We start from the raw sequence: 25,781 nt of genomic DNA on the forward strand, positions 1-25,781 counted from the left end.
ACTTGAAGTATGTTATGAGTCTTTTCTACGTTTGAGTATAAGAGCTGGCAAGTCATGTTAAAATTGTACACAAAGTTGGTTTGGCTGCATTTAGACTACTGTGTACAGTTCTGATCACCACATTACCAAAAGGATGTGGACGCTTTGGAGAGGATGCAGAGAAGGTTGCCTGGTATAGAAGGTACTAGCAATGAAGAGAGGTTGAGTAGCTTAGGTTTGTTTTCATTAAAAAAAAAGGAGATTGAGGGGGCGACCTGATTAAGGTCTACAAAATCACGAAGGACATAGACAGGGTGGATAGAGATAAGCTTTTTCCCAGGGTGAAGGATTCAATAATGAGAGGTCATGCTTTCAAGGTGAGAGATGGAAAGTTTAAGGGGGATACATGTGGCAAGTGCTTTACACAGAGGGTGGTGGGTGTCAGCAGAGGTGGTAGAGACAGGCACGGTAGATTCATTTAAGATGCATCTGGACAGATGCATGAGTAGGTGGGGAGCAGAGGGATACAGATGCTTAGGAATTGGGCAACAGGTTTAGACAGTATATTTGGATCGGCTCAGGCTTGGAGGGCCAAAGAGCCTGTTTCTGAGCTGTAAATTTTCTTTGTTCTTTGTTTACTGAAATTTATTGAAATCATAGTTTTTCGTTTATGTATTGTGACAATATTATGCAAGCACACTTATTTGAGTTTCATCGTATCATTCTGTCATATTTATTTACAGAGTAACATTGGGAATGGACCTGTATTTATGATAGAATGGTTAAGCTCAGACTTATAAAGCGTGACATTAAAATTCCAGACTTAGATTTATCAGGCTGTTGTTATTGTTGAACTTGGATACATGTTGTGGTTCTGATTTATTTTCTAACATGGTCACACAGTGATTAATTACAAAGTGATACTGTGACCAGACCCAGCCATATTATAGAGTGACACTGTGAATGGGTACACAATGTTTTATAATGAACCATGGCTCAAGTCAACCTATTACAGAGTGACTGAATGTATAGGACAGGATTTAAGGTAGGAGCAAATTGCTGCAGATGCTGAACTCTATATTGAAAACAAATGCTGGAGATCAGAACCGGATTTAATGCTCCTTTGCTGGCAGGTTTGGGATGGTGGGTGACCTTAACTAAGTACATTCATTCTTTTTATTTGAAAAAAAATTGTAATGCAACCTATTGCATTAATACTCTTCACAATTCAAAGTTAAAAGTCACCTTTTACCTGACTATCACCTGATGAAGTTGCTCCGAAAGCTAGTGTGCTTCCAATTAAACCTGTTGGACTATAACCAGGTATTGTGTGATTTTTAACTTTGTACACCCCAGTCCAACACTGGCATCTCCAAATCAATCTTCACAATTCAAGTAGCCATTAATTGTCAGAACTGATTTAAACAGACCAAGCTGTAATATCCCTCACTCTACTCAGCTAAAAATACCTATTGCCATCCAATCCTTTAGTGTGGAAGCAGGCCACTTGGTCCATCAAGTCCACACCAGCCTCCAAAAAGCATTCCATCCAAACCCACCCTCCCACTGATGCTATTCCTATAACCCTGCATTTCCCATGGCCAATCTGTCTAGCCTGAACATCTTTGTACTGTAGGAGGAAACCTATACAGACAGAGGGAGAATGCGCAAACTCCACACAGACAATTGCCAGAGGCTGGCATTGAACCTGAGCCATTGGCGCTGTGAGGCTGCAGTGCTAACCACTGAGCCACAGTGCCATACCTTACTCCCTATACCTGAAACTCAGAGGTCAGTAAGTGCTCATTTTAACTAATTGGTTCCCTATTTAACTTCCTTCCATCCTATCTTCCTCATTTTAAAGATGAAATATGAGGAACCCACTTGGGCTTCTCAGTTGGGATCATTTAGTTATTTTTCTATGTTGCTTCTTTGTGTTTTTTCAATTTCCAGGATCCAGCAGTGTTCTGGCTCCCAAACTCTCCTGTCTGCAACTTTTGGCCCCACTTTTAACACACTCAGAGGCCATTCACTCACAGTGAGTTAAAATCGACCATGTCTTTCTCTGTCTTTCTACACCTGTCTCTCCTTGCCTATCATCTATTCTCTCAGTCCCCTCCACATCCACTTTCTGGCATCTGCGGCTCCTTTCTTTCATCATTGTATCTTCTTCCTTTCAAAATCATCTTAAATGAAAGAACACGATCAGTTTGGCTTCTCCACTAATGCTCCACCTCCGCCTGCCCAAAAGATTCTCAGATATGTCTTTTGCCCCCCGTTATAATTTCTCTCGTAACTTGTTTGATTCTATCCAGGCCAGCACCAGCTTCACTCTCTCCCCAGCCACTTTCAGGATACAGCACATTTTAACACTAAGGCAGCCCAACAACATAGCCCAAAGTTAAGTGGCAACGTTTTAAAAGAAGTGAAGGATGTGAGTGGTCATCACATTAAGTATAAGTGTGTTTTCTGAGTGATGAGAAACTTTGAATGGCAAAACAGTGGCAGATGTAGGTATTCAATCACACAAATCATAAAGACTAGTGTATTGCAAAGGAATTGAATATAGAATGAGTGGAATTCATGCAACGATTATATAAAACTCCGGTTAGAATATTCAGTTCTGGGTACCTAAACTGAGAAGTGTACAAATGAAACCAGCATTGAAAGGGTTAAGGACAGGTTGCATATATGAGGGCTTGTATTTCTATGCCTGTAAAGAATAAGGGTGAACAAATGAAAATACTTAAGATGTTTAAAGGAGTTAATTCAGTCGATAAAAATGAAATATTTCCTTTGGTGGGGAAATTCCACAAAAAGGAGATAGAACTTTAAAATTACAGAGAGCAGAACCGTTCAGAAGAACTGTCAGAAAGCACTGCTTCATGAGCAGAATGGTCCTGGCAATCTGGACTTCTTGGCCCCAGAACATGAGTGAGTTTCAGTCCATTGGAGATTTCAATACAATGTTTGATAGGCCTTTAAAGGGCAAAGATTACAGACAAAGACATACAAATAGATTTATGATACAGATCAGGATAGTCTAATGGAATGGTGGAATACCTCCACAAGGTTCAATGGCCTGTTTCTGCCTTTATGTTACCTTTCGGGATACAGAAACATATTGGGAAAGTTGGTTTTCCCTGACCGATTGGGAGACAGCAAAGCCGGAATGGCGGTGGAAATGTTTTATTTTCTAGTTGCTTGCAGACAGAGGATTCAGATCATTCCCTCTTTGGCAGCAAGTATGAATCACCCAGAGCCATTTGCTAAGAAGCAGAGATGGAGGAAAAGACAGCAACCCAGCTATAATCACAACACTCAAACAACAGTGTGCACACAAGCCTACACTCAGCCAAATGATGGGTGATGTAGAAATGCCTCACCACATAAATGGGGTATGGGGAGAATTCCAAGCAGCAGGAGGTATTTAATAAGAACTCCCACTCACTTGAAGAGCTTCTCTACAATTAACTTAGCAGAAGTGAATGTAATTGATTTATATTCCTCTATTAATGTAAAGACAGCATAATGTTAATGCAGGGAAACATATATTTACACTGATTCTTTTCAACTAACATTATAAAGTGGTAGAACATTTAGCACTTTGAAGAGGTTTTAAAAGTTGCTTACCTTGTGTGGCGATATAATGGTTTGGTCTGTGATAGCCCTGAAGAGAGAAAATAAAACATTAAACGCCTTTAGCCGCATAATGCAGAAATTGCAAATGGCTCTCAATGATATTTCTTTTGACCTAGGTTAGTGAATTACTCTAAAGCAGGTCAAGGAGTTGGAACATCAAATTGCTTGAAGATTATGACAGGGGTCTTCTATACCAAACTAAAATGCATGCAGCAATTATGCAGATTATTGGTATTTATGTTGGATATTTGGTCTTCTATATCTATTAGCATTTTTAAAATTCTTTCTTCATGGGATGACCAGCATTTATTGCACATCTTTAATTGCCCAGAGGGCAGTTAAAAATCAACTGCATTGAGGTAAGTATTTTGGTAAGTTGAGGTAAATTGGTTTAAAAAAAACTTCTCTTTCCTTTTTTGTAACTTTAGTCTCAACTTAGGTAAGTCTTAAAATTAAGAATGGCAGGAGATCTCAGACCTGTATTATGCTCCTCTTACTCAATGTGGGAGCTCAGGTACACAGCTGGTGTTCCTGACTCCTTCACATGCAGGAACTGTGTCCAGTTGCAGCTCTTGTTAGACTGCATGATGGGTCTGGATTTGTGGATGGACTCACTTTGGAGTATATGCGATGCTGAAGGGGTCATGAATAACACGTTTAGTGATTGGTCACACTGCAGATTAGGATTGCTGAGGGAGAAAGGGAGTGGGTGACCAAAAGGCAGAGAAAGAGCAGGAAGGCAGTGCAGGTGTCCCCTGCGGTCATCTCCCTCCAAAGCAGGTATATCGTTTTGGATACTATTGAGGGGGCTGGTTCACCTGGGGATGGCAGCAGTAGCCAGGTTCAGGGCAAGATGGCTAGCTCTGCTGTACAGAAGGATGGGAAAAAGAGTGGAAGGGCTACAGTCATAGGGGATTCAATTGTAAGGGGAGTATATAGGTGGTTCTGTGGTCAATAATGAGACTCCCAAATGGTATGTTGCCTCCCAGGTGCACAGGTCAGGGATGTCTCGGATTGACTGCAGAAAATTCTCAAGGGTAAGGGTGAACAGCCAGTTGTCATGGTATATGTAGGCACTAATGATATAGGTAAAATCACAGGATGAGGTCCAACACAAAGAATTTAGGGAATTAGGAACCAAGTTAAAAAGTAGGACCTCAGAGGTAGTAATTTCAGGATTGCTACCAGTGCCAAATGCAAGTCAAAGTAGGAATGATAGAATATTCAGGATGAATGCATGGCTTGAGAGATGATGCAGGAGGGAGGGGTTCAGATTTTTGGGACATTGGGACCAGTGGGGGAGGTGGGACTATTACAAAATTGGATGGTCTACACTTGGTCAGGACTGGAACCAACGTCCTTGGGGGTTCTTTTGTTTATGCTGTTGGGGAGGGTTTAAACTAATGTGGCAGGGGTTGGAAACGAAATGAGGAGGTTAGTGGATAGTAACTAAAGCCTGTAAAGAACTAGATAATGAAGTCAGCATGACAAGGGGAAGAGTAGACAGGAAGCGGCGGATGAACACAGAGGAACTGGTGGTCTGAGGTGCATTTGTTCCCCAAACAACAGTGAACAAGTGAACAAGTGCTTTTAAATACTAAACATAATTAAAAATACAGTTAATACTAAGTGTGAAATGAAAGCTTTGATACTACAGTCATGGAGATAAATGTTATCCTTTGTCGATATGTCTGTCAACAGAATAGCAAGAGTTGCTCGAAATTTTCACAAACTAACATCTTTCAATTCTTTCCATTAAAAAAATTAATTAAAAATAAACAACTCTGTACTACAGAGGGCTGAAAATCAACTTCAGTTCAATGGGCACTGTTATATGTTTAGAAATTGAGGTATGCATGTTCCATACTTACCCTGTTAAATAATTGCTTTTCTGAAGATAGCAGAGGTGTAATACAGCTTATCTACAGAAGAAAATAAAATTGTTTTCCTCTTTTGGATTTGTGTTCAAGCCAATGCCTTTGATTTCTGCTCCAAATTCCATTCTCTGGTTAATGGCCCCATCCCTCTCCCCAGTCGCTGCTTGGATAAAGTAGATTACCCATGCCTTTGGTGTCATCTTTAACCCAAAGGTAAGTTTTCATCTGCATTCTTGCATCATCATGATTTCCACGTCTTAAACAGTGCCCAACATTGTCCCTGTCTCAGTCCAATGCTGCTGAAAGACTCATTCATGTTTCCCTTGCTAATCTATCCTAATGAACTCCTGACTAGTCTCCCACATTCTACCCTCTGTAAACTTGAGATCAATCAAGCACTTAACTCATTTTAAATCATATCAAGTCTTGGTCCCTTGTCACCCTTGTGCTCACTGACCTACTGTGAGTCCCATTCAAACAATGAACTGTTCTTAAAATTCTCATTCTTGTTTTGCAAATCCCTCTATGGTCTCCTTATCTCAAGAATCTCTTTCAGCCCTAAAACTCTGTGTGATATTAGTGATTTTCAAATTTTAACCACTTGACCATGCCCAACCTTAATCACTCCACCAAGTAGGCCATACCTTCAGATGATGAGGCCTTAAACTCTAGAATTCCGTTCATAAACTTTCTACATCTTCAACTTGCTTTCTTTTAAGAACCTACTTAAAACCTATCTCTTTAAACAAGCTTTTGGTCATCTGGCCTAATATATCCGTGGGTGGCTTGATATTTTGTTTTGTAATGATCCTATGAAGTACCTTGGGATTGACTAATACATTAAAGGCGCTACAAATTAGAAGTTGTTGTTGTAATGGTGTTTACTTCTGCAGATTTGTAAATGTGTTCACTAACGATTCGTTTAGCATGATGTGTAGATTGACATTTTCTCATGTTTTTCACCTAGCATCATCTCCAAGCACTCCTAGGTCAGTGCAGCATGATGAGATATAAAATAAGCAACCGTCTATTGTGCTATTACGATGGATAAGAATGTACCTATATTTATGAAGAAATCGGTATTTCAATAAATTTCTTTTCCAAAGTGCTCATGATTCCATGAGAAGTAGGATGACTAAAACCTTCAGAAGCGCATTTATATTCTTACACAAAGCAATCACAGGTATTCTTCGCCACAATAGACTCAAACCACAACACTAAAAGCACCCCCTAAAGTATAATATTCAATCCACCGCTCACACTAAAGGGATGAAAGCAGTGACTCTCTGGCAGTTAGCAAAGAAAATGAATTTGTGACAGTCAGTTCCTAATGGGCACAAGCCCATTGAACAAAACTGCCCATAATCAGCATCAAACTGACAGCTTCACTCTTTGAAGCCACAGAATGACTAGTGTGGGAAATGCAAGTAGCACGCTGGTATAGTGGGACATGCTGTTCAGAGATTGTCAATTTGTTACAACAGAGTGAAAAGAGCTTTAGTCTGAATCTACTTGATGTTCTACCTGACCTGAAAGCATTTGATGTTGGCAGTTTTTACCAAAAGTGAAAAAAAGATTTCTTCATTCAGCAATGTTGACTCGTAACCAACTAAAGAAAGAAACCAAATTCAGGTTTACATTTAATAATTTCAATACTTACTTCCACATAGTTTGCATTAATATAGTCAGAGTTTGAATCTCCCTCCAATGGTTGCAGCCTGACCCGAGAATGATCATCTGAAAAAGAGATAAATCAAGATTCATTCATGAATCACCTTGAACTGTAAAGGAAGACAGAAATTTGCTTTTGGACTGAGCCATGAGGAGGAGACATGGTGGAGCACTGAATCTTCTGACTTTCAAACATTATCGTTGGCAGCTCAGACCAAAATAATCGTGGCCTGATCCTAACTTGCTACTCACTTCCCTTGAGATTCCTCTCTCTCCGTGCAGCTCTCCCTCATTCCCCACCATCTCCCATGCCACCAACTCCTCCATCCCAGAGCTCCGTCTCTATTTTCTACATTCCTAGACTTGCAGAAGGCACTGGCTAAAGAACTATAGTCACTACCACTCTCTCAGTATGAAGAAAGGCAGGAAATGTTATGGTCATAGAATGAGAGAATCCCACAGTGTCGAAGCAAACCATTCAGCCCAGCAAATCCACACCTACCCTCTGAAGAGCATCGCACACAGACCCTACCCTGTAACCCTGTATTTTTTCATGGCTAATCCACTTGGCTTGTATATCCCAGGACACTATGGGCAATTTAGCAAGGCCACTCCACCCTAATTACAGCTTTGGACTGTGTGAGGAAACCAAAGCATCGAGAGGAAATTCAGTCAGACACAGGGAGAATGGGCAGTCACCCAAGGGTGGAATCAAACACATGTCCTGGTACAGTGAGGCAACAGTGCTAACCACTGAGCGACCAGGTCCATCAGCCTTTGTCCCAGTTTCACATATTGGAGATCTTCCAGCATGATTCACCAACTGAATGCAGAAGCTATGGTATATAAAAGCAAATTTGGCCATGATATATATTTAAAAATTGCATTTTCTAATGGTCCCCACAGATTCCACCCTCCCCAACATAAACACTGCCACTCAAACAAAAGCAAAATACTGCGTTTGCTGGACATCTGAAATGAAGACAGAAACTGCTGGAGAAACTTAGCAGGTCTGAAATCATCTGTGGAGAGAAAAATCAGAGTCAACGTCTTGAGTCCAGTATAACTCTTCTCCAGGGCAGAAAGGAGTTGGAAGATAGTAATTTTGCGCTGTTGACTGAGGAGGAAGAGTAATAAGTGAATGAGAATGTGTGTGCTCAGAGCAAAAGACAAAGGGAGTACTAATGGTGATAGAAGAGAGACATAAAATCAATGTAAATGATTAGTGTGAAAGTGAGAAATGGGTCCTGTCTGCTGACAGTAAGGTTAACAAGCATAACAAAAACATAGCAAGGCATGGGCCGTCGGTTCTGGTGTCAACAAAATGCAGGTCAGAGAACATGGTCTGAAGTTGGTGGATTCAATATTAATCTCTAGAGCTAGAAAGTATCTAAATGGAAAATGAGGTACTCCACCAGCTTGCATTGAGCTCTATTGGAATACAGTAGCAGGCCAGAAATGATAGCAAGATGCCCTACTGAAATGGCAAGGTTGGGGCCATTCCTTCAGACAGAGTAGAGATCCAATTGCAGCAAACTATGTTGAGTCCAACTCAAAATTAACATGCACTTTGTCCTCAAACTTCAACCTTTCCCTGCAGATAACTGTGGAAGGAGCCATGAGTAGAACCTCCTTCATTCTGGCCAAGTCTACAAATCCAGAGGATCGTTAGGAACACCTCATCTCATTATCCCACAGGATATTGGGGCCTGCTTACTGACTGAGACAGGCTGATTAGTGCAACAATTGTTACGGATGAAGGGAGTCCCTCCTGTGACGACCTGGTCAGATCACATCTGAGATACTCAAAATGAAGAGCGTTTGGTTTGAACCCTACACTGTGGACAAGACAGGCAGCCTGAAGAGCAACATAAAAGAAAAGAATGCAGTTCTTCATTCAACACTCCATTCATTGGTCACAAGAGAGATCAATCAACAAACAGAATCACTAGCTTCCTCAGCATCACAAATACAAACTAACCCATGAACAAATAAGCTGCATTCATCCTTGACCTGCATTGGCCTGATAGCTGGTGATTTGACTGTAACACGAGATTCCTCCTGCAGGATGTACAACGACTTCATAAGCTGCATATGTACGCTCATCAAAATGCATTTATTTTTGCACTTTAGTAAGGCTATATAAATGATCAAAGTAAATATGCCATCAATTGTATAACAGCTTCCTAAAGTAAAGATATATTTGCTTCATAAAATGTCAATGTAATTCCTTGTGTCTGCAATTAAAAACAAAGCAGAAGGAAAAAGGACTAGCAAATTTGATTTTTTTTCTCCAATCTACCGTGAAGTCCTACAATCACAAACCACAGCACAGGTATATGTTCAACCTGAGCAGCAGCTTCCCAATGTCTTTCAAAGCCTTGTTGGAATCAGATGCCTGCCTGCTTCTCATGTAATAGCCCTGGGACACTCCCTATAATTCATATCTGTGGGATTTTTTAGCAGCAGTTTGGGAATAACATTCGGAATAAAATCAAAAGACAGTTTCCTTCTGATTTAATATTAACATATTTGCTGGTCATACAGTCATACAGCATCAAAAAAGACCCTTCGGTCCAACCAGTCCATGCCGACCATAATCCCAAGTTAAACTAGTCCTGCCTCCCACGCTGGGGCCATATCTTTCCAATTCATGTACTCACCCAATTGTCTTAACCAAAGCTGGTTGGTTTTTGGAACATGTGTGGCCTGCCTGTTTCAAAATGCTCCATTTGACTATGAAGGAAATGCTGGTGAACAACTTCACTCCAGCTATTTGTTTTGGTCATACCTCATTTCATCATATTTAAAGTTATGGAGCTTGCTTCTGCTCTCAGGTATTTCTGACTACTAAGGGCAATTTTAACTGAATCTCTGATCAAGTGAGTGGGTTCGACACTAGATTATGTCGCATTTATTTGTTGGAGGAGAATACTGAGCCGAGTGTGTGAATACTACAGCCCTCAATGTTATATCACTTCCATCCTCAGCCCTTGATCTTAACTGGAATGGCGCTTGGATGTTACAATTAGCTTCAGTATAGCTTGGCTAAATCAAGGAGAAAAATGTTTTCCTGATTCCTTCTCCCAGCTACTGTCTAATGCCTGCTGCTGGGTGGCGTTGAATGAGAACAGAATTAGTCTTAATTTCAGTCAGGTTGTCTGACCTGGATAGTCAGGCTCAGCAAAGAAGAGTGGGTTAATGAAGATGCCAAACATTGACCAGCATTCATGGAGCTCCAGTACTCTCAGCAAGGTTCCGGAATTGCACAGCCCTGGCATTTTTACCAGTACAATTAGGGAATATGGCAATGACTGTAGCTCCGACTTTGAGCAAGACCTGACACCGCTGCTACACAAACCTAATGTGACTGAATACGGCTGCAAATCAATTTCCATATAGACAGCGTTGCTAATAGGAAAACAAGTGATTTAAATTGGGGAATTCTGGCTGCTCCGGCACAGAGAAATGGATGGTGGTTTCATGAATTAATTTCACATGTAGAAATCACAAAGGAAATGCACCAGCTTATTTTATCACAGTGATAGCCTTCAAAATTCTAAAAGCTCTTTGTACCATGGGAATTAATGTCTTTGCAATTGCCTCAGTCATTTTACCTTTGTCTCAGAGCTAAACAAATACGCTTAATATCCATGGAACAAGGGATTGGATATTAATGTCCTCTGCCTACCCATTCCCCCCACAACAATTTATCTGCATGCTTACAGGGAAAAGAGGCATCAGGCTGCCCTTTTGGGCTATTCAGATCCTTTGGTGGCCAATTAATGGCCATTTAATTGGCTAGATTTAACATTTCCTTCAGTGGACTTGAAGGCATTGGGCTCAACCCTATCACTAATACTGTTGGCTGCCTTTTCTTAAGGCATGCTCTCTAGATTGTCAATGAATGATTATAGAATCCCTACAGTGCAGATAGAGGCCATCTGGCCCATTGAGTCTGCACCAACTCTCCAATGAGCATCCCATCCAGACACACTTGCTCCCTCCCATCCCCCTGTGCTAATCCACCTAATCTGCACACCCTTGGACACCACAGGGCAATTTAGCATGGCCATTCCACCTAGCCTCCTGATCCTCGGACTGCAGAAGGAAACCAGTGCACACAGAGAAAACCCATGCAGATACAGGAGTAATGTGTAAACTCCACACAGATAGTCACCCAAGGCTGGAATTGAATCATTGTGAAGTAGCAGTGCTAACCACTAAGCCAACCTGGTTTTAATTCAAGTTCAAAAGATGCTGGAATGGATGATAAATCAACTTGTGATCTGCAGACTCTGCTACATGTGGGGCAGGTAATGCTTTAAGAGTTGGATGGCTTAGATGTCCATGCACTCCCTCCAATATTTCAACTTCACATTCCTAATAAAGTCTCTTGACATGTTCATTGCCTTTCTGATTGGACCTTCTATATTTTGAGTTGACCAAAAGCTGGGTGCTGGCATGATTCAGTGAAGGCTATTTGCCCCTTTCAGGGATCGCCAAAGTATTTTTGCTGTGCCCGGCAGGTCTCCTGCATGACCAGGTTCTGAGGATGCAGTAGTTTTGAGAGTTTGGCGTCAGGGGAGATGGCTTTAACTGATTAGCACCTCCATGCTGGATGTGCGTGTTTGGAAGAGGATTTTGTTATTGGTCTACCTTTCTTGCCACTGAATTTGAAGGACTTTGGAGACCCATGCTCAGCTCCTTGAGATGTTTGATGTCAGTTGTCCACATTTCCACAATGAAAATAGCATCAAGGAGGTCCACCAACCTGTGGAAAGCCCATACCCACTTAAGGGCTTCCTCCTGATACCACAGAGGGACCCACACCAATGTGTCACCTCGATAGGTTTCCCTGCGTGGGCTGGTGGTGGCTTACCCTTTGAGCCCAGTTGCCCCCACATTCCCCCATTCACACCTTTCCTTCTGCACTCACCTCTCTCTCTCTCTCATCACTATCTCCAGCCCCAGACTATCTGGCCGTAGGGTCTAGATTAGACTGGTGCTGGAAAAGCACAGCAGGTCAGGCAGCATCTGAGGAGCAGGAAAATCGATACTTTGGGCAAAAGCCCTTCATCAGGAATCTATGAGGTGAAATGCTGTATTGGGGAAAAGGGCTTTCCTCCTCCCTCCCTTGACATGGTATTGCTTAGTTGACAATGAAACATGAAAGTAGAAAGAAGAATTTTAAGTGAAAATTAAAATAGACAAGTGGAAAACTTTGTACATAAGGAGGAAAACTGTTCTGAAGAAGGGTCACTGGATCTGAAATATTGATTCTGCTTTCTCTCCACAGATGCTGCCAGGTCTTCCAACTTTTTGTTTTTGTTTCAAATTTTCAGTGTCTGCCATTCTTTATTTTATTTTACTGAAAGAGTTAAATATGTATTTAAACTTTGTGGCAAGGTAGACATTTGTTTATCATTGCTCCCATTTTCTGGCAGGAAATAGGGGTAAAATGACCACAGTTTCAGACAATGCTACAAACTCAAAATGCTGAAATACATGACGAGACTTGAGAACAAATTCTGCTGCATACCTTAATTTCTGTAATGTTATTTATTCTTCTGAACAATGAGAATCGTTACCTCTGTGTGAGTTGACTGTTTTATATCTATGAGCATGTTGGGGTGATCCAAGGCTGGATACCTGTATCTTTAGCACGGATATTCTTCAATATTTAATAATATTGCTTTACCAATAGGTGAGAAGATGTCATATGTGTGGGCCATTCAACTGATTTATTTCACAATGACATGAATGTACAGTGTAGTTGTTTCACATTCATGAAGGTTTTTGGCATATATTCATACAAAATAATGAACATGTAACAAAGAAATGAGTTGTTATATTTGATAAATATAGATCGCCTCCTCTGCTGTAGCCTGGGGCCAGAACATCCTCTTATTATTTACATGAAGTACTGGATTTCACAGAGTAGTGCTGACTCTGGAGGCCATTAAAAATGGCTGGAATGAGATGAGGTTTAAATCATACAAGAAACTGAGTCATACCATTTGAAATTAATGCTGAGGTCAAACAGGTCTCTTTTTCATTCTTTGATGGATCATAACCTGTCATGTGGAAGTTACAAATATATGGAAGTGACTAAATGCTCTTGAAAGGCAGGTAAGGTCTGTTAAGTGTCACAGTTTCATGTTATTTAAATCCCTAGTCCTTTAAACTTTGTTTGATTGTTTCTGAGTTAAAAAGGCACATACATTAATGGACATCTAGCCAGAATTGATTCTGATGACGCGATTTCATTTAGCTCTGTTGAATGCCCTCTCTTCATTATCGGCCCGGTCAAGATATCTCTCGTCAATATCAGTTCACTGTGCTATAGATAGGGCAAATGCAACATTTTATATATGTACAGTATGTAACAGAGCATTAATATGGTTGTCAGTGATGATGGAAGTGAAGTAAGAGTGGAATCAGATGATAAGGTAACCTTGTCACTGAGTTTGTGAGACAGGAAACTGGAAGGCTTTCAACACCATCAATTGTAATCAATTGTTTGAGGTTCATGAAACAACACGAGATGCGCCACATTTGGAGGTGGAATTCACCAAGATACTGCATATGAACAGAAAGCACAAGAAATGCACAAGAAATTATAGCCATGATGTGGAAGTGCTGGTGTTGGACTGGGATGGCCAAAGTTTAAAAATCACACAACGCCAGGTTATAGTCCAACAGGTCAATTTGGAAGCACTAGCTTTCTGAGCGCTGCTCCTTCATCAGCTCCAAAAGTTAGTGCTTCCAAATAAGCCTGTTGGACTATAACCTGGTGTTGTATTATTTTTAAAGAAATTATAGAACCAATAACTATTTTCACTGAACAGTATCCTTTTTGTCATGTGCTGCAATTGGAGACAACTCTGTCTCAGAATAACCTCACTAAGGCAAAGGAGAAGAAGCTGTACTGATCACAGAGTTGGATGGCATTGACTGTAGTTGCCAGAGGCATGTGGGGCAAGAAATCTCTGAAGCTAACAGACAGAGGGCTGTAAATAACCACTGGGCATTTACATAAATAATGAAGCAAAAGACAGGAGAAGGATTCTTAAAAAGATTTATATGCATTCACCGAGGAGCAATATAAACCAAGATCAGACAGCAATGCCGCAGCAGTGTCACTGAATTCATAAAATAATGCAACCTTTAAGTAGAGTTGGCATCATTTTTCAAGAGAAACAGTACTCACAAGCAATGATATTCCCATATCTATTCTTCATCCTGTTTTCATCTTTCTTGGCAGAATCCCATGGGGCAGACTGTCCTTCATAAAAACTCTGGAACACACAAATGTTACAATTAGCAACAATACTTAAAAAAGATGTTTGATTATAGGTAGGACGGGGGAGAGAAGTAGACACATAGGCCACAATAACAGTGTCATGCTCCAATCGTGCACACAAAGGGACTGCAAAAATAAAACTAATTTCTTGTCAAGTGAGATCAAATCTTTGAAGTTGCTCTTCAGATTGATCACAATTAAACTTCCATTCTATTATGGGCATGTATTATTTAAGCTTAATGTAGGAGCCTTATAAGGCTAATGTTACAAAGCTGTGCTACAGATGAAGAGGATACCATGGTTGTTCATGGATTTCTACCCTTCCATTTTAATGGAAGCGAAGTTATGGGCAATTCACCTTTGGCTACATGCAGCAAGCAAATGATGTTGCATGACACTGATACAGATTGAGAATTGTTTACTTTTTTAGGTGATAGTGTAAAATGGACAATATTAAATGGCTACTGATGGGAAGGAACGGCAGGTGTCCGATATTGTTCGCTCCTGACCGGTCTAAATTATCCCTCCCTATCACCTTCCCATCTCACTCCCTTTATTTCTAAGATGGTTCTTACTTAGTTCTTCAGATCAACTGTAACATTCCTGCCACCCATGCTACCTCAGCAAAAAAAAGGATTGAACTGTGGGGATGGTCTGAGCCGAAAGACATCAGGACTCTTTCCGTTTACCCACGAATCCACTAAGAATCCGAGCTGAATGGATTCAGTGCAGCACTTTGAAAGTTTATTGAATTGCAGTTTGAAAACAACTGCTGAAATACTCACTTTACAATCACCAAAAACCAATGCAAACAACATCTTAAATGCAATTGAGAAAATGTAGCAGGTGGAATCAAATATTTGTGTCTGAGGTTGATGGCAATCTGTTTATTCCTGAGGGAGCCCTTTTATAAGCTGACAGGCTGTTCAACCATGAAATGGTTGTATTTCTCCTCTGGAATGTGTGTGTTTCTGTGTGCATTGTGCAATTTCAACATCTTTTGTTGCCAGTTTGTTTCTCTCCGACTTGATGCACAACTTAACAAGGAATTCTGTCAAGACAGGAGTGGTCACTACATGGCATAGTTGATTCGCATAAAGAGTTGGCAACCTGCAGTAAAACAGAATATTTGGACTAATTTGACCTTTGCCCATCCTGGAAGGAAGATTGTATAACATTAACATGCAAATTTCACGTGGGTTAGATGACTTTATTGTTGGTAATTATCCAGATATTAAAGTTTAACATTTCCACTCTTGGATTTGCAAGAGGAAGATTGGTCAATACTTATGCTTTGTAACTTTGTTGAAACCAGTAATCAGGCCTAACAGACTAGCCTGCATTTACACATTGTGCACTTTATGTTTGTATTCTACAAGAAAAGAACCATTTCATATAGTTCCAAAGTACGCCAAAGCTAATAAAGTACATTTGAAGCATTGTCATTGTGACGCGGACAACAGGCAAACTAATCAGTCCACAGCAATTGTACCCAGACAGCAAAGTGGTAAGAACAAGATACCATATTGGCTGAAGGATAAATATTAGTCAGGATACCAACTGCTCTTCCAAAAGAGCATGACAGAATGTTTCTGTTCATTTCAGTGGGTAGGTTTGATGTCAGTTTTAACATCTCATCTGAAAGATACAATCTGGCAGTGTAGCCCTCTCAGTAATGCCAGTTATGGAGTCAGTGATTCATACAGCACTGAAACAGACCCTTTGGCCCAACTCATGCCAACCAGGTTTCCCAAACTTAACTACTCCCATTTGGCCCATATCCCTCTAAACCTTAGCTCCAGTGTATCCAGACTGGGCTATGAAACATCAGACATATTTTCCATTGTGGAGGTGGGTACTGCAGATGCTGGAATTTAGAGTCAAGATTAGAGTGATGCTGGAAAAGCACAGCAGGCCAGGAAACATCTGAGGAGCAGGAAGGGCTCCTGATGAAGGGCTTTTGCCCGAAATGTCAATTTTCCTGCTCCTTGGTTGCTGCCTGACCTGCTGTGCATTTCCAGCACCACTCTAATCTTGACTCATATTTTCCAGTGCTGCTCAAATGACCAATGGCAAAAGTACTTGAAGTTCAAGTGAGGATTAATAATGATGCTCTAGCATAGCCAAACATCACACTAATACTCGCTGTCAAAGCTCATCGCTTAGACATGAATAAGGGTGTCTTGGAAAAGGTATTGGAGGAAACCTGGAGGTAAAGCCTATAGGAGAGGAAGCAAAGGAAGAAATTTGGGAGAATATCATTTACAAGCTATTTCAAAAAAGACTTTGCAGATGAAAATTGGAGCTTAATGCTTCTAATCACAATTGGCCAGCCATGGTCTTCACCTACATGTTGAGTTCCAGCTAATCTCACCTTGACCATGTGCATTCCTTGTATTTATTGGATTCACAATGTAATGTAGGATTGTTGTATGTTGTTATTATTTGGGAACTTGGATTCAAAAGTGAAGGAAAAACAGATTTAAGATTATAATTCCATGAAGATGATTGGTTTGAATAAAGGTCAGAATGTCATTTTTGAACAGAGAGTTTAAACATAATTTCAAAGAAAGCATGTGAAGTAATAACTAATTAAAACTACCTGCATAGTTTTTATTAGTTCATGGGACATGGGTGTTACTGGCCATGCCAACATTTATTGCCCATCCCTAATTGCCCAGAGAGCCGTTAAGTATCAGCCACATCGCTGTGGGTCTGGAGTCACGTGTCAGTCAGACCGGGTAAGGATGGCAGTTTCCTTCCCGAAAGGACATTAGGGAAGATGAGGATTTCCCAACAATTGACAATTCATGGCTATCATTAGACTCTTAATTCCTGACGTTTTTTAAAATTGGATCCAATTGCCACTATTTCCATGGTAGGATTCGAACCTGTGTGCCCAGAACATCACCGGGGTCTCTGGGTTAATAATCCAGTCGGGTCTCTGGATTTATAGTCCAGTAATTTTACCAGTACGCCATCACATTCCCATGAGGTGATGAATTGATTAAATGGTTACAAAGTTGAACTTTGATGACATATGGAAAATCAGACCAGGGACCACAATCAGGATTCAGTTTAGAACAAGTTTCAGACTAATAGAAGAGCAGCTTAACTTGTGGCAGTCCAGACTTTCAGAAATGGAAAAAAAACGTAACTGCTTTAGCAGTTTTAAGTAGACAGGGTATTTTTAAAAATTCAATTGCGAAAAGTCAGTGATGAAGCTGGCGTATGTATATTTTGACAAAGAGAATTGCATTTGGTGAGCATATAAAACATTGCTGAAGGGAAGGCTTGCAACTTTGTCAATCAAGTGTGAAACTGAAGAGTTGAGGTAAGACTGCTGATGCAATGGGGTTGAATAGCTATAAAGGATACGAGTTGGGAAACGAGTTGAAATTTTCTTTTTGTTGCTAATGTTAAAATTTTCCTAACTTTTCATACATGTCTCTAGCTTTGATTTTTTTAAAGTTTGTGTTATAAACATTTGATAAAAGAACATTAGCAGCCTCCCGTGGATTTGATCATTGACTGACCGATGTGGTAACCAAACCGCAAAAGTAAAACTTATGGTCTATGAAACCAGGTTTCACTCTGAGATCTGACTTGCCTATCAACTGAGGATCATATCTCAGTCAATCTGGGGAACGTGGTCAGGAGGCAGCATTGTAAAGAGGGGAATTAGCTAACGAATTAGATAGTGAATTAGCTGAAACGAAGCATATAGTACAGAGCTAGCTGCTATCAGTTGAAATAAATTAACTGTGGATGCTGGAAATCTGAAACAAAAACAGAAAGTGCTGGAGAAACTCAGCAGGTCTGGCAGCATCTGTAGAGAGAAAATTACAGTTAACATTTCTGGTCCTGTAATCCTTTTTTCTGCATAATTTACAGGAATGGGAGTCTGCCCTTTTACCCTTCAAGCCTGCTCCACAACTCAATAAGATTAGGGCTGATACATTTTGGCTTTCACCCCATTTTCCTGTCTGTCCCCCATATATCTTAGCAAGCAAAAATCTGTCTAACGCAACCTTGAATATATTCAATATCCTTCACTGTTCTCTGGGGGAGACAATTCCAAGGTTAACAAGTCCCTGAGAAAATAAATTCCTCCTTATCTCTGTCTTAATGGGCGACTCCTTACTTTTAACCAGTGCCAACTCATTCTATATTCCTCCTTGAGGAAGTTATTATCATTAGTCTTTGATCTCATTTAGATTTTTAAAACAATGTTTCTAAGTTAAATAATGATCCTGACAAACAAAACTATGTAGAGCTTTCACTTTGGGCACTATCAGGAAATAGGTCACAATAGGAGTTTGACATTATGTTAGGCTTCACACTCACACCAAAATTCATCATTAGTTTAGTATAAATGTAAATGTTCTATGAATTCCTGCTACCGAGAAGTGTAAAAGAATGTAATTATTTTGTTTTATATTCTATAAAAATGTATTCTTGGACATTTTTGAGAATGGTAGGCTGGTAGAGTTTACTAATGGAACCGAAAATTATAAACAAAAATAAATATTTTTAATAGGTATGTCCAAATCTCTATTGCTGCGTCACTGACTTTAAAATACCAGAAATTGACTTTAAAAGCAATACCCAGCCTTTTAGCAGTTTCATTAGCATGGGACTGATAAATCTGTTTCTATATAAGTTTTTTTGAGATGGAAAAGCTTTTAAAAATTTACATACTAACGTTCACCTGTCTGCCCAGCCTGAAAAATCAGCTTTGTTTGAACAGCTTTCCCGAGGCAGTGGAATTGAAAGAATTTTAAGACTTGGGGCAGAACTCAATTTGTTACTTGCATGAACTGAATCTTGAGGCTGAAGGATTAAGGGAAGCACAAATAAAATTTTGTTTTGAAGATTAACAAGAAAATGACATTTAATGGTCCTAACCTTTTGCACTGTCTGATCGCTTTGACCTAATTGGAGTTCAATATCACCAGTGGAATTTCGGCTCCAGGTTATTCTGCAATACTAAAAGCCTGTTTTACAGTTCTGATGAAAAGAGAGACTTAGAAATGAAATGTATCCATGCCTTATTGCTTTGGTCTATAGATGGAGCTGTAGAATTGGAACTTGCCTTTGGCGAAACATGATCAAAGTTTCCACTTTATTTGTAACAAAAGGTGTTGTGATGGCTCCATATGATAGACTTTCAACAAACTACATGATGAGCAAAAAGCCCTCAGGCTACAGCAAGTCTTAAGACTGTTCTTTTTGCAAAGTGAATAATCATTTCAAGCCTAAAAGAACCAATGATTGCAATTTTGGTAATTAATTCTAATTACATTGATATAATACTAAACAAATCAGAATCAATTATATCAGATATAGCTTTTATCCCCCTTTCCTCAATATCTTACTGTCAAAGTCTTAGTTGGAACTTCCTGAATATCTTATATTTTTCACAAATAATTCAGAGTCTCCATGTAGTGAACCAGGGGAATATATTTTGCTGTCTGAAACTATAGCAAAAGTATAAACATTACTTACTGAAGACGGTATTAACTCTCTCTGAGCTGCATGATCCTTTTGGCACAATTTATAGGTTTAGAATCGGCTTTTCCTCCTCACTCATCCAATGTTTGTCACAGAGTAAAACAGACCCTTCATTTGTGAATGATGACATTAAAGTAATGGACTCATAAATCCAGAGCTTTCCAGCTGCAAAAAATGTTTGTTTTTCTATCAAGGAAAAATGTCTAACTATCCTAATACAAGTAGTACAGTCCTAGTCAGTTTGAATTGCTTTGAAATTGGATGGAATGGAATTGAATAAGTTATTGTCACATGTATTCAATGTAAAATACAATGAGAAGTTTATACTGTAACCATGAATTGGCACCATTCTCATTAAATTAAGATAAATTCAAAGATAAAGAAAGATAACTAATAGCCCTCTTTAGATCTTATACAAGATTTTCTTTCCATCACCCCTTCACATACTAAATTCACTTTTCTGTGGATTGATTTTCCAATTCAACAGCTTGGCCAGCAAATTTTTGAATTTCCATCTAGTCTTCCTCTCACTGTTGTAAGTAACACTTTTTAAAAAAAAGGTTATCTTGTTGGAGTGGAGAGGTTGTAGCACTCTCGTCCCTCCTGTCTACTGTCTTCTGCTTTGCAGAATTCACCACTCCATCCCTGAGTTTGGGGCCGGTAGAAAGGTTATCAGGTGGTCACATACTGCATTTTACTGGGCTCTAAGTCTTCAGTGAGGGAGCATAAAATTCAGGCCTTCTAAGGAGTTATTGCAAGAGGATTTGAGTACAGGAGCAAGAAAGCCTTACTGTAGATGTACTGGGCTGTGGTAAGGCCGCACCTGGAATATTGAGGGAGGAAGTGAGGACAGCAAATGCCGGAGATCAGAGTCAAAAAGAGTATTGTGCACAGTTTCGGCTGCTCGATGAAGAAATGATGCATTTGCCATAGACAGAAAGTGCAGCAATAATTCACCAGCTTGATTCCTGAGATGGTAGGTTTGCCATATGAGGAGAGATGGAGTAGACTGTGCCTGTATTCACCAGAGTTGAGGAGATTGAGGGGGTAAGCTGATTGAAAAATATAAAATTCATACAAGGCTGAATAGACTAGACACAGGGATGGTGTTTCTCCTTGCTGTCAAGGTTTTTTTAATTCACTCATAGGATGTGGGCATCACTGGCTGGGCCTGCATTTATCACCCATCCCTAGTTGCTGGAGGGGCAATTAGAAGTCACCCACATTGCTGTGTGTCTGGAGTCACATGTCAGCTGGATCAGGTAAGGATGGCAGTTTCCTTCCCTAAAGGACATCAGTAAATTGGATGGGGTTTCCCCCTGATAATCAGTAGCAGTTTCATGATCAATTTAACTTAATTCCAGATTTTTAATTGAATTCAAATTCCACCATCTGCTATGATAGGACTTGAACCCAGATCCTCAGAAAATTACCTGGGTTTTTGGATTAATAGCCCAGTGATATTCCTGCTAGACCACTATCACACCTGTTGCTGAGCTTGGTAGTGTTGGTGTTGATAATAACAAGTGGTCATGGTCTCAGGATACAAAGTAGACCATTTCAGATTGAGATGCAGAGAAATCTCTTCACTCAAAGGGTGGTGGCCCTATTTACATTTCTACATGAAGGCTGTGGAAACAAAGTCACTGAATATATTTGCAAAAGAAAAAGACAAGGGTGTGAAGAGGTATGGGCGAGATGTAGAGTATTGCATTGAGATAGATGGTAAGCCATGATCATATAGAATAGTGGAACTGGTTTGATGGGATGAATAGCCTATTCCTAGTTCTTGAGTTACTGAAAATCTAGGAAACACAGGGTAGAGCCTAAGTTCTCAGAGTGTTCTATGGCTTGGGAAGTGGAGATATAGGGATGAGTGAAGCCATAGAAAATGAGTATGAGGAATTTCAATTGAAGTGTTGGTGACCAGGAGCTAATATAAAGGAAATGAGTGTCAGGGTGAACTGGATTTGATGTGAAGTAGAATATCAGCAGAAGAGTTTTGTAAGACCTAAAGCTTTTGGAGGATGGAAAACGGTGATCAGTCAGGAAAGCATTGGAATAATTGATCTTAGAGAGAACAAGAAAACTATTGAGGGTTTCAGCAGTAGACACCCTGAGGCAATGACAGTGATGGTTTTTGTTATACTAATGGAACCAGTTTGTCTTTACAATAGAGAAGCTATGGGTTGAATTTAACTTTAATGGCAAGGGGCCTGATCTCTGTCCTGAAATCTAGTGGCAACCTTGTGAATACAATCACCTAGTCAGGAGCCCTCTCACTGGGTCTCACGATACATTGCACAGGGAATGTGGTGATCACTGGACGGGTAACCTAGAACTCCAGACGAATGTTCTGGTGGCACGAGTGCAAATCTCTTCACGTGAAAGGGTGAAACTTGAATTCAATAAAAATCTTGTCTCATGGTGACCATATAATCACTGTTGATTGCTGCAAACACCTGTCTTTTTCAATAATGTCATTGGGGAAGGAATACCTGCCATTGTTGCCTGGTCTGGCTTATATGTGACTCTAGGCCATCAGTGATGTGATTGCACTTAGCTGCTCTCTTGGCAATTATGGATGGGCAGTAAATGCTGGCCTGGCTGGATTGAGGATAATAAATAATGTTCTTTTTTGATGGGGTTGCATTAATCAGCTGTAAATCAAATGCCCTGTGCAAATGTTAAATAGGGCATGGTGACATTGAGTCTGTGACCATTATACCAGTGTCCCAAACTGGAGAAGGTGAGCAGCACAGAAATTGTCAGACACCCATCATTTTGAAGTGAATTATTTAGATTTTGAATGACTCAACCATCTATAATGTTTTGTTATCTGCAATGACCACAAAAAGGATTCAAAGTGTTTTGTGACAACTAAAGTGAGTTGGTTCAATGGCAGGCAAAAAGACACACACACCAGCACATAAGCTGAGTGTGGCAGGAGAGCCCACTGCCAAAGGGTAGCAACTTGTATATGGTTTGTTTTCCAATCTCATTATTTTCAAATGTTTTGGAGTCTGATGTAAGAAGTTAAGAAAAATTCTCAGTACAAGGGGAAGTTTTCTAAGCTTCTGACTGGTTTCCTGTTCTCTCTGTTGTACTATGTCTCAGGCTACAGTCACAATTGGATCCAGAGCAGCCCCTTTTGCTTTTCTCATTGGCTTCCTTCCCACTGAACAATCATGTCAGCCATCTGAAAAACTGAGAAGGGAGGGGGCAGGAGCAAACTGACCATCCGTTACCCCCCTTGCCTCCTTTGCCCAGCCAAGAAAGGAAAGATTCAATATGTTGAGATAATTTAATCAACTCAGAGTTAAATGGGGCATAGATCAGGCTGGTTCAGCCTGAAGTTAGAGGAATGCAAGCAGAGGGTGAGGACCAGAGCTGACGAATTGATTGGAATGAAGTGAAGAGGCTTCATTCTTCTCAACATTCAACTGAAGGAAGTTTGATCCTATTCAAGACTTTGTCAGAGCTGTCATTCAGTGGTGGCACCACCAGAAGATTGTGGCTTCTGACCCCACTCCCTAAATATAGGCTGACCCTGCTGTGTAACTACACAGTATTCGATTAGAGCGGTGAAGGGAGACTTGAAATGGAGGACCCACCTCAGTTTGATGCCGAAGAAAATCTCACAGCAGTACTTTGAATTTTAGCAAGGAAGTTCTGCCTGATGTCCTATCAACACTTAGCTCGCAGTCTATATCACCAAAACACCCGATGCAGTTTGTGTGATCTTGCTCAGGATAAATTGCCTGACATACCTCCTCCATGACAACAGTGACTACATTTTAGTGTTGCTTCATGGGTCTGAAATGCACTTTGAGGCATCTTGAGAATGTGAAACATCCTTCTTTTTCTTTGTTTTGAACTTCAGAAGCAACGGAGGAGGTGGTGGACAGGTAGAGCCAGTGTCGTCAGCTATATTTGGAATCTAACATCACAGTTTAGAAGATATTGCTGAGGGGCAGCTTGGAGGAATTATGCAATTTTGTAAAGGCTTTGTTCCCTATCTCCTGACTAATGATGAGCTATAAATCTATGGGGCCCTCATACACTCTATTATCTCAGGTTGAGACCTGAGTAACAACTCTGCAACCACAGGGTCAATGTAACCCCATCCTGTGCCCGTTCAATAACTGCCTTCAAAATCAGGAGATAAATCTGAAATAAAATCCTGGCTGTGTTTCCTTCCCTCTCAAACTTTCATATATGCAGTCAACTCCGTTTTGCCATCTCTAGATGCACCAGGTAGCACAACCCTGCACCTGTGAACAGTATTCCACAAATCTAGAGTAAAGGAGCATGTGTCAACATATTTGTGAATTGCTGAGACCTCAGCACTGCTGGAAGTGCTTTGCAGTGAGATATATTATAGACTGTGCCATGAAGTGTGGAGAGTTTAGTAATAATCAATTCTGCTCAGTTACCTCAGCCTCACCTCATGGCAGTTAATTATTGTCCTTTGGGCTATCAGTTTATCAGTAAGGCTCATAGAATAAAACGATAAAGCTGCCAAAGCAACAACTGTGTTTTCCATCCTTCGGTGAAGTCAAATGTTTACAAAATTAAAGCTGCTAAATTTCAGAGATAATTACAGTCTGTGAAAGATTCAGATTGAAATATTAGTAAAACATGCCTCATTGAAATGTTTATTAGATACAAATCATTTCAAAGCTCAGGTTGTTATTCAAGAGTGTTAGAGTCAGCTGGATTGCTGTAAAATGCTGGAGGATATACTCTAAGCAATTCTCTTATCCTTTCACCACAAATACAATATTTAATTGTCTTCAGCAATAAAAAGATCCATCTTGCAAACAAAGAGACACAGCAAATGACTCTGACAGTTGATTAAATGATATGAAAGTGAAGAACATTGTGGAAGATCACATTTTGCCTCTTTGAGTTGGCCCAGAAACTTTTCACATTTGCCATATAATATTGCAAATCACTTACACAGTCAGCCACTGTGTTGTGGAATGATTGAACTGTTCATCTGTGTTTGCTGTGGAATTTAGGAGTTCATACCATCTCCAGCACTTAAAGAACTCAGCACTCTTACTTATGTAATGCCATGGAACTTTTAACATCCACCCGAACCACTGGAGCAGGCAAAGAAAGCATCCCCAACATTGCAACAGTCCCTTAGAGTGGCCACTGAAATGTCTGGATGCATTCTTCTGCCTCAGGCAAGCAAGTGAGGGAGTGCATGTAGACTGATTACAGGGTGGCTCAGTAGTTAGCACTGCTACCTCATAGCACCAGGGTCCCTGATTTGATTCCAGCCTCGGGCGACTGTTTGTGTGGAGTTTGCACATTCTCCCTGTGTCGGTGTGGTTTTCCTCCCACAGTCCAAAAGATGTGCAGGGCAGGGAAATTGCCCGTTGTGTTAGGTGCATTAGTCAGAGGGAAATAGGTCTGATGGATGGGTGTGGATATGTTGGGCCGAATGGCCTATTTCCACACTATAGGGAACCTAATCTAATGTATTACACTTATTGTCAAGATTTTGTGGTGTTCTATAACATAATAGTATTGGATATCAATCTACATTTACCTTTATTAATTAATAACTAGTTAATTAATTAGTTAATTTCCTAACTAATTATCTTCTTCAGGATGTTCTGATTCTGTTGGAGCAGTGCTCCAAGAACTGAGACCAAAGATGGAATCTCAGGGTTAATCAATTTGTTAGCTCAGTTCATAAGTTAGAGGAATAATAATTGGCAGTACAGAGAGAAATCACAAGACTGAGATTAAACTCAATTCTTGTGGAGAGAAAAAAA

General features: G+C 40.2%; 1 protein-coding gene across 7 annotated transcripts in view; it reads right to left on the bottom strand.

The window, feature by feature from the left end:
- Positions 1-25,781, bottom strand: part of LOC140476930 (receptor-type tyrosine-protein phosphatase mu-like) — an 887,393-nt gene that overhangs the window by 87,967 nt on the left and 773,645 nt on the right. For all 7 annotated transcript variants that reach the window (XM_072569881.1, XM_072569880.1, XM_072569879.1 and 4 more), the window contains 3 exons: positions 14,383-14,470; positions 7,159-7,235; positions 3,613-3,649 (listed from right to left, as the gene is read on the bottom strand). In XM_072569881.1, the coding sequence (XP_072425982.1) occupies positions 3,613-3,649; positions 7,159-7,235; positions 14,383-14,470 (202 nt within the window). The remainder of the gene's footprint in view (positions 1-3,612; positions 3,650-7,158; positions 7,236-14,382; positions 14,471-25,781) is intronic.

The sequence above is a fragment of the Chiloscyllium punctatum genome, chromosome 5 (assembly GCF_047496795.1).
Source record: "Chiloscyllium punctatum isolate Juve2018m chromosome 5, sChiPun1.3, whole genome shotgun sequence".
Lineage (NCBI taxonomy): Eukaryota > Metazoa > Chordata > Chondrichthyes > Orectolobiformes > Hemiscylliidae > Chiloscyllium > Chiloscyllium punctatum.